We start from the raw sequence: 14811 nt of genomic DNA, 5'->3' as shown, positions 1-14811 counted from the left end.
GGAGTTGTGTGGATTATTTGTTTAGGATCTGTAATGTTTATATGGATTGTTTTGGTGGAGATTTTTTTTATGTCATTGTAATTTGTGGGGCAGTCTTGTGGGGCAATATGTCATTATCTAGCTGGTGACTTTCAATGTTTGATTGTTGCAGGCACAAAGTGCACAAAATACGAAGAATAGAACAAAACTTAAAGTCTCGCATGCCGGTGGTAGCAAAAGTAATGCAAGGAGAGGTCGTCAAATGGTAGGTTTCTTTACCTTGAAGTTTATTTGAGAACCACACTATTATACAAAATAAAATGTGTTGCTAGTTACTTATTTTTATCTATACTTGATTAATGATAGGAGCAAAAATTGGGAAGGCCTGTGTGCCGAAGTGAAGTTGTATTGTCAACTTTACTGAAAAAGAATGGTAATTATGTGAATGAAAAAGGGAAGATTTTAGCTGTAAGTTTCAAATACTCATCTATTTTTGTGACAGTCTTGGTATAGAAATGATATGTCTTGTTCTGTTTCGAATGTATTTCTTTTAAAAATCTTCTTAAAGTTATGTAACTTTATCCTACACATGGTTCAAAAAGATTTTTGGACTAAAGCTATTTGATAGTTGCATTATATATTTTATTAGATGTCAAAGTTTATGGTATAGCAACATGTTACTTGAATCTTAGCAATACCATGCAAGTATAGAAATTTTTTTGCCTTCTCTGCATCTTTTTAGTGCGCACCAATCCTTTTCATGGTTCATTCCACTTTTGAAATGTGTGACACCAACATCTGCGTGCTGCTACACCTAAGATCACTATGTGGGATCAATATGTGACCCATTGACAACATTCCAAGTCCTCCAATTTCCTTTGGTGTGTAGAAAATAATAGTAGGAAAACCTAAAACATATCCAGCAAATGATTGAATTTTAAAGTCTAATGTTTAGGAAAAGCTAGACACAAATAAGTCCAACTCCTATTTAGACATGCTAAACACAGTAGTTTCCTGGAAAATTTGGCATATAGAATCATCCAGACTCATTGCCATCCACCCCTTAATAAATTTCACCACTTAAATATTTTTATTCGTTCTAATAAGTGCAAGATAAGAGATGCTTTAATTTTGCAATACTTGCTAATGAGTTGATTAACCATTCATTAAAAACAATGTTGGTATGTCTCTCTCATGTCTTCTATTTTATTTGTAGGATAAAATATCGGAGCATCTACCTGAAGATCAAGAACATGCTGCTACTTTAGGTGTTCCGTTGAAGATATTGGCTCATCCCAATGACGCCATTGGAAAAGTGTATGGAGTTGAACATTCTGGTCGTGTGCGTGGTATAGGTGGTAATGTTTGTCCTTCTGATGTTTTTGGGATGCCTAGACATTCAATTAGTCATGCAAATGTCGGCAATTTCAGTAATACGTCTCATCAACGTGTTGAAGACCTAGAGAAACATGTAGAAACTTTGGAAGAGAAGCTGACTGGATATGAAGAGACCAAGGAAAAGCTTGAGGAAACCAAGAAACGACTTGCACAAAATGAGAATCACTTGGAAACTCTTCATAGGTTTTTACAAGCCAAATTTGGTAATGAATTGCCTAGTTTCAACATAGATTCTTCTTAGTTTATATTATATATATATATACACACACATATGGTGTTGCTTCAACTTTTTGCATTTTGATTACATGACTAGCAGTACTTTTGCTATCTTTATTGATGAAACTCACATTTTGTTTTAATATGTATGATGAATAGATCATTAAAGTAATGTTTGTGCATTTATCAGTGTATTTTGTACCAGTTCATTGCAGGGAATTAATTAATTGCATTTAAAAAAAAAAAACTGCACACATTTGCCACGGTTCAGCCGTGGCTAATCTTATCTGAAAAACACGCAAGGTAGCTACATTTTATTAGCCACGGTTTCAGCATGGCTACTTAGAAATTTTAAACATAATTTATTTTTCAGGCAAATAACTTTACCTACGAACAAAGTGTGGCTAATTTTTAGGCTGACCGTGGCTAACAATTTGTTACCACGGGCGTAAAAACCGTGGCAAATTTACTCGCGACGCCCGTTATGGGCACACTACCAACCGTGGCTAATTGACTGTGGCCAAAGTGTATTAGCCACGGTTTATATACCATTTAGCCACAGTTTTGTGCGTGGCTAATGAGCGTGTTTTTTGTAGTGCGTGTATAGTTTGTATTTGTATATGTATAACAAAGGACAAAAGACGTAATTAAAGCTAAAATTAAGTTGTGTGCCGTAATTAATTCAAACCATAGCTATATTAGCTAATTAACTAGTATATGTTTGCTTTACCGCGTAATTTTCCCTATATAATTTTCCTCATAACTAATTCATATATTACTAATATCTTTGTATTTCTATCCAACTATCAAACGACTCCTAATTTTATTTATTTGGCCTATTTTATAAAAATGAACTATTTAAATTAATGTTAAATTTACGTAGAAAAATAATTTCCAACGTCATAATCTTCCCCCATAGATATCTTCCCATTTTTGTTTGTCAAAGAAGAATCCGTTTTTTCTCCTTTCATTTGATAATCGTGCACGCCTTATTCACATGCCAAATGAGAACACTTCAAACTTGACGAAATTGCCTTTCAAATTGGCACATATTTAACTTTTTGTTGTTTAGCAATCGAATTTTTGTTCAACCGATTATAAACTTTTCAAAGAGTGGCATCATGTGAGATATTATTTGTGTTATATTTTGATGTAAAAATATAAATTTATATCCCATGCGAAAAAAAGTTATTTTCTTTATTTTTTGACAACTCTTTAATTCTAACATTCTATGTAATATGTTTCAAACCATAAAATTTAAAAATAATTTGATTTATTATATATATTTTTAATTCAAAACCATAAAATTCAAAAGTATTTCTTACTTTCTTAAATTTCAGAATAAAATTCGGACAAACAAATTGAAATGCACTATTCTAAAAGCTAACACACAAAATAGGACCAACAAAAATTGTAGTTGAGTGGTAAGTACTATTTCATTCTTAATCAGAGATTCTGAGTTTGAGTCTCTGTGGGTACGGAGTCGCATTTTCGGATTCGAGACCGTTTAAACTTTTGAACAACTCCCTTTTGCCATTCGAAGCTAAAGTCTAACACACAAAATAGGACTAACAATGATTATGATAAAGTTGTTAGTACTCATTTATCTTTAATTAAAGGCTTAGAATTTGAGTCTCTCTAGGTATGAAGTCGCATTCTTGAGTTCGAGATCATTCAAATTTTTAAACAACTCTCTCTTGTCATTCGAACAACTTCCTCTTGTCAAAAATATACAAACAAATTGAAATATGTTAAGCTTAAGACTAACACACAAAATAAGACCAACAAGGATAAATGATTATAATATAGTGATTAGTACTTTTTTATTTTTAATTAGAAGTTTTAAATTTGAGTATTTTTACATACGGCGTCGCATTCTCGAATTCGAGACCATTCAAACTTTTGAACAATTTTTTTTTTTTTGGCAAGCTAGTAAGAAGTGTCTCAATTTTGTGTGGTCCGAAAACAAAGCCACCCACGTGGTTCCTTCTCCATGGTCATTGTAATGGTTTTCTTCTTCCTAATAGACCCTACTTGCCCTCCACTGTAGGAGATCCTTTCGAATCTTCTTCTCTTTCTTCTCCTCATCATCTATTTCTCTTCACATTTTAGCAAAAACCATTAACACAACATCTTGTACAGTTCAAAAAAGAAGAAAAACAGTGTATAGAAAGTGGGGTTTTTTGAGCTGAGGTGAAGAGACTCAGAATGAGTGCTTTGTTTTCCACTTTTATCTTGATTGATCTTCAAAGTTCTTGGTATTCAGCTAAACAGATACCCAATTCCACTTTTTGTTATTTAAACCAGTCTCAAGTTCCTTCTTCCACGTTCTCAGCGGCATTTCGTCGAACACGTGGTGGGCGGGGTAGATTTCCGGCGGCTTCATCGTCGATTCAGTCACCGGGAATCAGGAGGCCGAGGGAACGTTCCGGTGCCGGAAATGGGTTGTCGTTGTTTTCTCCTAATTCGCCTTCTACTTCGAGTTCCGGGGATGAGGTTGTGTCGGATTTGGACTTGTTCTTGGAGTTAGTGCCACTGAGGATGAGGAATGAGCTATTTATGCATCAGGAGATTGGGAAGTTGGTTGAGGTAGTTATGGATTTAGGTAGAAAGCCCCTCGCCCGATTTCCTTCCGGTGATTGGATCATTTCGGAGCAGCCTGTAATGCTTGAGGATCTTCACCATGCCATTTCAAAGGTTGTATGAGTAAATAAATATTGCTAGCTTCGTTTCAATTGGTTTGTTTTAAAAAGAATGCATCTTTCCTTTATTGGCAACTCGACCACAAGATTAAATAACATTTTAGTATAATCTAAGTATCTTTAGTTTAATATCACAAGATTGAAAAGTCGTACTTTACTTTCTTAAACTCTGTGACAAAATGAAAACTAGACAAACAAATTGAAACGTAGGAAGTATTGCAAGTGTGATGTGTCTAATTTAACTGAAAATTGTAGGATTGACTTTTCATATGTAGTAGTATAATAGTTAGCAGTATTGTCATGTAGCAGGATAGAAAATTGTGGATCTGATTGTGAGATCACCTTTGTAGAATAGAAGTTTAAATATTAAAACTAAAGATTGTGCTTTACCTTTATTTTATTTTATTTGATGAGTGAGAGTCAAAATTCATTGATCTGAATGCGACTTATGGTAATAAAATAAGATAGAAGTACTTCTAAATAGTATGACTGTATGGTTATGAAATTTGTTGATTAAAGTTGATAAATTTGCTTCATTATTTAGGTGGGGGATTTCTCAGATGACAACCGTTCTGGTATTGACAGTTCCCTACATCGTATTAGTGCAATTAGAAACCGTAAAATGCAAATTATTGGCCTTACCTGCCGGGTTGGTCGAGCTGTATCTGGAAGTGCTGAGATCATACGTGACTTGGTTGAAGGAGGTGGTTCCATATTGGTGATAGGTCCTCCAGGGGTTGGTAAAACTACCTTAATCAGGTATCAAATTTCTGTTTGCTTTGTATTAACCTCCCAAAAGTGATTGCTTGTCATTGTTTAGTGCTACTTGTTACTAAGTTTTTTTACCCATGAGTTTCCTTCATATTAGTAGTTGTAGTATTACTGTGGGAGTTTCTTGTTATTCCATTGTTGTTACTATTTAGTGTTTCTTGCACTTCAACTATCATATTACTTTGCTGTAACGACTGTTCCTTTTCTTTAAGTACGTTTTGTCATGCTTTCTTTAGCATTGTGTCTTGGCTTCTTCTCTCTCGTTTTTTTTTCCGAATTGCTTTTACTTGAGCCGAGGTTCTATTGGAACAACCTCTCTATCTCCCAAGTCCCAAGGTAGGATAAGGTCTGCGTACACACTACCCTTCCCAGACCCCACTTCTGGGATTACATTGGATATGTTGTTGTTGATGATTATCTGAATGAAGAATGGCTGGTACCTATCAATGAATGTGAAGCTCTTTCTGTGCAGAGAAATAGCCAGAATGCTGGCAGATGACCAGAAGAAACGAGTCGTTATTGTTGATACATCTAATGAGATTGGAGGCGATGGAGATGTTCCTCATTCAGGTATTGGTTGTGCAAGAAGGATGCAAGTCCCAAATGTTAACCTGCAGCATAATGTGAGCAGTGAACTAAAATTTGATTTTGGTTTCCTGCATTTCTTATAACCTCTGAACCACAATCTAATTTCTCACTCTCTCTCTTACTTCGAGCAGGTAATGATCGAAGCAGTTGAAAACCATATGCCCCAAACCATCATCATAGATGAAATAGGTACAGAGCTTGAAGCATTGGCTGCTAGTACAATTGCTCAGAGAGGAGTACAGCTTGTTGGGACTGCTCATGGAAGTACTATTGAGAGTATAGTAAAAAATCCATCCTTACAGATGCTTGTTGGTGGCATAGAGGTGTTGAACCCTGTCCCTCTTCATTCGGATTATATGTCACAATAATTTGTAATACATGTGAACAGTTTGTTAAGTTTCAACTTTCTTTAACTTTTCTCAGAACAATGTTTAGTCAGATTTTCACAGGGAACATTTTTCATCTAGTCCTAATGTATTATGTTTTTTTCACTTTGAATCAGAGTGTTACTCTTGGTGATGAGGAAGCAAGGAAAAGGAAAGTACAGAAAACAATTCTCGAGAGGAAAGGTCCTCCAACCTTCACATGTGCTGTTGAGATGATATCAAGAACTCAATGCCGTGTTCACCATAGACTAGATTTGACAGTAGATGCTTTATTAGCAGGTACATTAGAGTTTGCTTTCGTACCCTTTCAGAATTTTCTTACATTGCGAAATATGTGGACTATGTTCAGCAGCTGATATTAGGTTCTATATTTGATCTTTTTGTGGATGCAGGAAAATCTCCTTTGTTTGAGATACGGGGATTGGAGAGTGATGCCGAAAATTCGATCGAGTCTTCTCCGTTCACTCTAGAGGACGATGTTAATGACTTTGAGCTAATTGATAAAGTGGAAAAGAAAGACAAAATGGAGTCTGATAGGGAATATGTAAAAAAGAAACCTAAAGTGGAGTCTGATATGGAGTATGTAAAAAAGAAAGATAAAGTGGAGTTTGATATGGAGTATGTAAAAAAGAAAGTTAAAGTAGAGTCTGATAGGGAGTATGTAAAAAAGAAAGATAAAGTAGAGTATGTAAGTTATAGCATGCAATCCAGTAACGAAGACAAAACGATAAAACTTGAGTCAGACGAGGAAGACGATGATCATCCCAATTCCAAGAAATCGGGCACCAGTGGATATGCCAGCAAAAGGACCTCTCCTGTGTATGTTTATACTTATAAGGTAAGTTTGTGATTCCGTTTAGGCTATTATCATTTGGAGAGCTACATACACTGCCATATTTCCATTTGCTTTTCTGCCTCTAGCACATACTTTGCAAGGGGATACTGGAGAAATTTCTTTGTAGTATATGTTTTAATAACTTGGATAGATATTATCTGTTAATGAAATGAAATTCAAAGATGTTTTTATTATGCAAAGGATATGAATTTTCATGAAAATATGATGCATTATTGGGGCTCATGGATGCACAAAACCTCCTCATATTGTGCATACTTGACATTGATGTGTAGATTCAAGCCTAATCTATTTCTGGCATATTGTAGATTCAAGAAGCTGATCTATTGCAAGTTGCAACTGTTATGGGGCTAGAGGAAGAAATTGAAGTAACAGATGATATTGGTATTGCAGATGCTATTCTAGCATCTAGTGCTGAAATGAAGCAGAATCCTTGGATTCGTAGCGTTGCCAAATTTCATCAAGTGCCTGTCTTTGTTGTAAAGGTATCTTGAAATGCCCTTTACTTACATATTTGTTTGTTTCAGGTCAATCACCTGACCTTCTAGATTGTTGTGAATCAAGAGACTTCCATTTTTATCTCTTTGGCTAGGGAAAGACGCTCAAGATTGTTCTTTTTTCTTACTCAAGATGAGCTGCAGTTTTGAAATTACCATTTCTTTGCTTATTATGCAGTCAAATACCATGGCACAGATGGTGAAGGCTATCCGTATGATTCTTGGAATGGATTCTATTCACTCAAAACAACCATTGAAAGATTCATCTGATATTGAAATTGAAGATGATGCACCGAAAAGGAGACCTACATTGGAGGAGATCGATGCCTTAGAGGTTTGCCTCTTTGATTCCCAGGATATATGTTTGATATTAAATCAGTAGCATTTCTAAGGGAGATATTATCCCGTTTATATTTTATTTATCTCTGACTTCTATAAGAGGGTAATAGTAATATAATTGGTGGATGATCGTCATAACAAAATTTTTACTTGATCAAAATATGCATGACGATAACAACCAAAGAAGTTGGCTCCTCACATTAGAAACTCAATTGATGGAATGTACATTTCTCTGTCCCGTGATAGGAGGTCCGCCTTGCAATTGAGTACATCGTTATACCTGGTGGTGAGGCTGTTGAACTTCTCCCAAGGCGCTCTGAGATAGTTGCCCAACAACTCAAGCTGGTCGAGAGTTATCAGTTGGCTGCAGAAAATTCAGGTACCGAATCAAACCCGAGACTGCAAATCCTTCCACAGAAACTATACAGGAAGACTTCTGTAAAGACCTTGAGATCCAGTTCAAGTCAGAACAGCACAGGTTCCGACTCATGGATTGGTAAGAACGGAGGCACTGGTGTTGCTCGACTGCCTTTCTTGCCTGAATAATCAGATAAGTTCCTTTACCGCCTTTTCAACCTTGGTTGAACATGTTACAGGAAATGTACAGTGATGTATATCTGTATCTAAACCCCTGTAGATTCCATTGTTTGGTGTAATTCTTTTCGTCGCAGTGTTGTCTGCTCATGTATTCCTTGCTAAAAGCACTTTCGATACACTGTACAGTGATGTAAATCCTCCAAAGGAATGAAATTTAGTAACACTCATTCCATAGAAATAAAACAACATTTGAAGCAAAATATAGGAGTCCCATTCTACTATATTGGCCATTGAAGTATGTGTGCTTGTGTCTTCTATCATGTTATGAAAATGGACCTTGAGCCGCTCATGAGGTGAGAATTGTTCATGATTATACAAAAGAGACTGTAACTGGAACCCTCAACCAATGTGGAACTTTAACGCTCTTCCATTCCGAAATCTATGGTCCATTGTATTGTGATGGTGAAGCTGGTGATATTTCAGCACCTTGTAATTCCTTCTCTGGAAACTCTCATGTATTTTATTTGATGAATTTGTGCATTAGTAAGATTACTATTCTCTTCAATTTGTTCAATAAATTCAGTTAATGTGTATACCTTTTAGTATAAATATCCCGTGGAATTAATCGAGGTGTGTATAACTTAGTCAGAACATCACCACTAGTCCACTACCACCATACTCATGTGTATTCTCACAAGTGGAGATTGACTGAGGAAGGTAGAGTACATATAGACCTTACCTCTGCCTCGTAGAGATAGTGAAATTGTTTCCGAAAGACTCTTAGTTCAAGTAACACATCATAAATAATAAAAGACAAACTTGTATCTATACAATATCAATAAGGTGGAATGTGTATAACAATGCAAAGAGTCTCCAACTTTATCTTTCAATAATATTTAGATACTTGCATACGTCTATTATAGAAAAGTAACTTGTTTTACGAAAAGTATCATTATAAAAATTATTTACACATTATACACATATTATACATGAATTATATATAAATTTGTCGATTATTTTTAGTTTAATCAGTTTGATGGACGGTTATTAACGCTGATTTTTTTAAAAAAAAACAAAAGGATATATGATTTATATTCTATTTTTCTTTCTTGTTTGCTAGCATCAATATCGATGCTACCAAGTTTAATAGAGTACCAATCCAGCTCATTTTATGGAATTCTTAAATAAATTTTCATGCAAATTAGTAAGAGTTAATAGTTCTTCTCATTATATAATTTTAGAGTCTTTTCATTAAATTCTATCACTTATTTATTTATTTTTTATTTAATAGTTGGTTGACCAGAGTATAGCCAAATTACTACTAATATCATTTTTAAAAAGAGGGAAATTATTATTATATCCACTGAATTATCATAATATTTGACTCATTTAATTCACTGAATTATGTAACACTTTTTTACTCCTTTATATATTGCAAATCATGGCAAGGCAATTTACAGTATTCTCTCAAAATTAGTACAAGAATAATTAGTTCAAGTATTTATAAATGGCAAAAATATCTGTCTACTATTCATGTGTCCTCCTTGTCATTGTGTATCTATCTGGTTTGTGCATTAAGGCGCTCCTATTTTATTTTAAAATTATTTGCGTGTACTTAATGGAGATCTGAATAAATCAGATCTTAGACCATTAAACACATCTTTTTATATTTAGATTTTATATACTTATTTGGTCCGAAGAGGTTTTATTCATTAAGATAATATAATTAAGAAGTATTTATGTAAATAATTTACAACACTAGTGTACGTCCATAATCACTAGCCATCACCATTAATTACCTCTGTCATTATCACCACCACTTTCGGTCACCGCCATAGTCGCCAGCCACCTCTATCCATCATAATCATCACTGACAACCACTACTGTCAGTTGCTACCACATTTACCGCTTCCATAATTATAATTATATCCACTTTCATTACCAGTACTATTGTTACCTCCACCATCACTATCAACCACTAATATCACTGTCAGCTACCACCAATATACAATATCGTCAGCCACCACCATCATCAACTACTAATATAAACTAATTCCACCATCACACCAGTCACTACAACATCAACCACATTCATCGTCACAATTATCATCATCATCGTAACCAACTACATACGAGCATCAACCATCACCGCCTCCACCACTACAAACCATCTTTACTATAATTAGCGAACATAAATTTATTTACTCACTTAAATTAGATTAATTTTATTACTAATAATTTTTATTTTATTATTGTAGTCCTCAACCCCAAAATGGGCCAAAATCATCAAGTCATGGCCAAGGAATGCAGTGCCCAAATTGACAGTGCAACATGTGTGAAGAATGATGATTGTGGACCTGTCTGTCTAGCAGCATATAAAGAGCAATTATATTTTGCAGCTTGTTTGCAGAAGCCACCTGATCTTCATTATATTTGTGTTTGCTCATATTATTGTTAAAACGTGTAATGTTTTGTGCATCGACAAATTATTCGTTTTTCGTTTTTATTGAAGTGAGAATGATAAATGTCTCTCTTTAGATTTATCTAAATATAACAAGATTTATCATTTCAAAAAGGGATATTTATATAAATAGTCAGATAAATTTACTATTTATTTTTTTTAATCGGTATAATATGAATAATTAGTCGAGGGCAAGTTGCTCCAAACATCACCACTACAACACCAACATATCCAGCACGTGGAGACTATTGAAGATAGAGTATACGTAAATCTTGTCTCTACCTCGTGAAGATAGAGAGGTTATTTTTGAAAGATCTTCGGCTCAATAATACATAACAAAACATTAAAAAAACAAATTAACTATAACACCATGGTTATCCACACACACAAAAAAAAGAGAAACTTTATTTATTCCACGCAACAGTTAATGTATATATAATCTAGCCTATAGCCTCGTTTGTTAAGATATCATGTTCACTTTTATAGCTATTTGTTATATTGTTATACACATGTATAACAACATTTGATATTAAAATTTTATTTGGCTATTTAATAGAAATAGAATACAACTATAAAAGATAGTCATTATGAAATAGTTTGACCGTATATATAAACATGCTAAAGGGAGACTATATAGTTTAACTTTGAAAATTAGTCAAATTGACTATGAAAAATATAATATGACAACCGAAAAGAAATGACAAAAGTAATTTGTTGACCAGTCAATACCTAAATTACTTAGAAATATCATTTTTAAATGCAATTTATTATTATATTCACTGAATTAACATAATCTTTGACTCATTTAATTCACTGGATTACATAACATTTTTTTCTCCTTTATATATTGCAAATCATGGAAAAACAATTTACAATATTCTCTCAAAAATACAAGCATATTTATTATTCAAATTCAAAGAATTTATAAATGACAAAAAATTCAGCCTACTATTCATGTCTCCTCCTAATTATCATTCTGTATCTGTCTGGTTTGTGCATTAAAACTCTCCTATTTTATTTTAAAATTATTATTTTTTCATTTATAGTTTATCTATTTATTTTATTATTCACGTGATTCTTGTTTGAACTTAAGTATTATGTATCTGTTCAATCATGAATGTTACAAGCTAATTTTAATTACGTTCTATAGTTATAATTTTCTAATTACAATTCTTAGCTACATGTTAGAGGGAGGGAAGAGGTGAGTGAGATTGGGAGATGGAGGAGAGAGGCGAGTGAGATTGGGAGAGGGAGGAGAGAGGTGATCGAGAGAGGGCAAAGAGGTGAATTTAGTATGTATATCTGTCAAATAATTGGTCATATGTATTTGTATATTTGTCATATATATATATATATATATATATATATATATATATATATCTATATATATGTATAATTTGTATATGTATAAAAGAGCATAGAGACAAGAGAGAGGAGAGAGAGGAGAGAGAGGAGAGAGGTGACGTAACTATAGCTAAAATTAAGCTGCGAGTGATAATTAATGAAAACTATAGCTATATTAGCTAATTAACTAGTATATATATATGTTTGCTTACCTGCGTAATTTCCCAAAATAAAACTACAAATTTATTTATTTTCTTGAATTTGATTTCTTCAATAATTTTTTTTTTTTAATAATAATTTTTTCTTTTTAATTGTTGTAGTTCTTGACCCAACGATGGCTCAACGTAAGGTATGCCGTAACGATTATCACATGGTAAAATGTACTCTGAAAGAAGACTGCACCCTTATTTGCCTGAAAAAATATAAAAGAAATTTAACTTATTCAGATTGTATTATAAAGAGACCTGCTCGTATTGGTCATTGTGTTTGTTGGTACTTTTGTTAAATACGCAGAATATTTTCTGCATCGACAGGTTATTCGTTCTTGGTTTTAAAATATTATAAGACTTGTCATTTTTCTTGATCAGGTTATAAGTAATGATGGATTCAATATTTTATGAAGGGCTTTTGATACATAAAAGTGTAGTGCCTATGATTTGGATTAAAAATTATAAAATAAATAAATATATATATATGATGTAAAATAGTATATTCTGATAAACACCCTTCCGCCTCTAAATTTACCCCAAGAATTTTTTTAATAGTTTTATCATTATCTCCCGATGCTTCGGATGAAACCAATTCCTAGAGGATCTAATTATATTTTGCAGCTTGTTTGTAGAAGCCATCCGATCTTCTTTTATTTGTGTTTGCTCGTAATATTGTTAAAACGATGTAATGTTTTGTACATTGATAAATTATTCGTTCTTCGTTTCTATTGCAGTGAGATTTTATCTAAATATAACAAGATTTATCATTCCAAAAAAGGATATTTATATAAATGAGTCAAATTGACTATTGAAAAACGTAATATAACAACTAAAAAGAAATGGAATGTTGACCAGTCAATAGCTAAATTACTTACAAGTATATAAAAAAAATTTAAATGAAAGTTATTATTATATTCACTGAATTAACATAATCTTTGACTCATTTAATTCACTGGATTATATAACATTTTTTTCTCCTTTATATATTGCAAATCATGGCAGAACAATTTACAATATTCTCTCAAAAATACAAGCATGTTTATTATTCAATTTATTTATAAATGGCAAAAATTTCAGTCTACTATTCATGTCTCCTCCTAATTATCATTCTGTATCTGTCTGGTTTGTGCATTAAAACTTTCATATTTTATTTATACATTATTTTTTCATTTATAGTTATAGTTTGCTAATTACGATTCTTAGCTACATGTTAGAGTGAGGAGGGAGGTGAGCGAGATTGGGAGACGGAGGAGAGAGGCAAGCGAGATTGGGAGAGGGAGGAGAAAGGAGATCAAGAGAGGGCAGAGAGTGGAGAGAGGGGTGAATTTAATATGTATATTTGTCAAATAATTGTATATATGTAACTGGTATATACATATGTATTTGTATATCTAGCGAGCAAGAATGGGAGAGGGAGGAGAGAGGTGAGCGAGAGAGGCAAAATTGTATTTGTATAGCTGCCATATAATTGTATATATATGTATACGTATAATTTGTATTTGATAATTTGTATAAAAGAGAAGAGAGGAGACGTAATTATAACTAAAATTAAGCTGTGAGTGATAATTTATGGAAACTATAGCACTATGTTTGCTAATTAACTATCAGTATATATTTTCTTATCCGCGTAATTTCCAAAAATAAAAGAAACTACAAATTTATTTGTTTTCTTGAATTTGATTTCTTCATTAATTATTTTTTTTAATAATAATTTATTTTTTTAATTGTTGTAGTTCTTCACCCAACAATGGCTCAACGTAAGGAATGTAGTAAGGATTTTGACAATGTAACATGTGCTGTGAATGAAGATTGCACCCCTCTTTGCCAAGGAACATATAAAGAAAATTTATATTATTCAGCTTGTATGATGAAGACACCTGCTCATATTCATATTTGTACTTGTTGGTACTATTGTTAAATACACGAAATGTTTTCTGCATCGATAAATTATTCGTTCTTTGTTTCTCTTTAGATTTTATCTATAATATTATAAAACTTGTCATTTTTTTTTATCGAGTTATAAGTAATGATGGATTCAAGAGATTTTCTTAAGTGCTTTTGATATATAAAAGTGTAGTGCCTATGATTTGAATTTTTTATATTACTGTGTCAACCTCTAATCTTGTATTTTTGGATTCAAAAGAATAATATATATATTTATATATATATATATATATATATATATATATATATATATATATATATATAATGTAATTTTTTTATTGAAATAATATATTCTGATGATAAATACCCGTCCATCTCCAAATTTAAGTAACTAAAATATAAATCTGACCAGAAAATACATAGTTTGTCCAAAATTATTTGATGTAGACTTCCTAAACATTTATAGGCTTAATAACAAATATGGATTAAATGTCATTAAATCAATCTTAATACTCGATTTTTGACTGGATTAAAACAATAATATTATCACAATCTGATTCATTTTTCACTATATAAATAGTACTATATATTAGAACCATGACTAAATTAAATAATTAATAACATAGACATAATTAATCAAAGTATAA

At 32.6% G+C, this 14811-nt stretch overlaps 2 protein-coding genes across 2 annotated transcripts in view; both read left to right on the top strand.

Annotated features, from left to right (window-relative positions):
* Positions 1–1620, top strand: part of LOC125846056 (uncharacterized) — a 5589-nt gene extending 3969 nt beyond the window's left edge. The window contains exons 2-4 of the mRNA XM_049525515.1: positions 152–244; positions 346–447; positions 1196–1620. Of these exons, the coding sequence (XP_049381472.1) occupies positions 152–244; positions 346–447; positions 1196–1618 (618 nt within the window). The 3' untranslated portion in view covers positions 1619–1620. The remainder of the gene's footprint in view (positions 1–151; positions 245–345; positions 448–1195) is intronic.
* A 1941-nt stretch (positions 1621–3561) lies between these two features.
* Positions 3562–8543, top strand: LOC125843998 (protein SEEDLING PLASTID DEVELOPMENT 1). The gene is made up of 9 exons (XM_049523215.1): positions 3562–4290; positions 4840–5054; positions 5539–5689; positions 5786–5977; positions 6157–6319; positions 6433–6878; positions 7202–7378; positions 7569–7724; positions 7976–8543. The coding sequence occupies exons 1-9, from the start codon at positions 3802–3804 to the stop codon at positions 8273–8275; spliced, it is 2289 nt and encodes a 762-aa protein (XP_049379172.1). The 5' UTR covers positions 3562–3801; the 3' UTR covers positions 8276–8543.
* Positions 8544–14811: the final 6268 nt, after the last annotated feature.

This window comes from Solanum stenotomum, chromosome 11 (genome assembly GCF_019186545.1).
Source record: "Solanum stenotomum isolate F172 chromosome 11, ASM1918654v1, whole genome shotgun sequence".
Taxonomy (NCBI): Eukaryota; Viridiplantae; Streptophyta; class Magnoliopsida; order Solanales; family Solanaceae; genus Solanum; species Solanum stenotomum.
This window is presented reverse-complemented; position numbering and strand designations above follow the sequence as displayed.

Bases quoted from the DNA above. Each gene is read 5' to 3' on its own strand.
- LOC125843998 (XM_049523215.1), top strand. From the start codon at position 3,802: ATGAGTGCTTTGTTTTCCACTTTTATCTTGATTGATCTTCAAAGTTCT. The intron at 6,879-7,201 runs GTAAGTTTGTGA...GGCATATTGTAG, and splicing joins TGTATGTTTATACTTATAAG to ATTCAAGAAGCTGATCTATT. The intron at 7,725-7,975 runs GTTTGCCTCTTT...GTCCCGTGATAG, and splicing joins AGGAGATCGATGCCTTAGAG to GAGGTCCGCCTTGCAATTGA.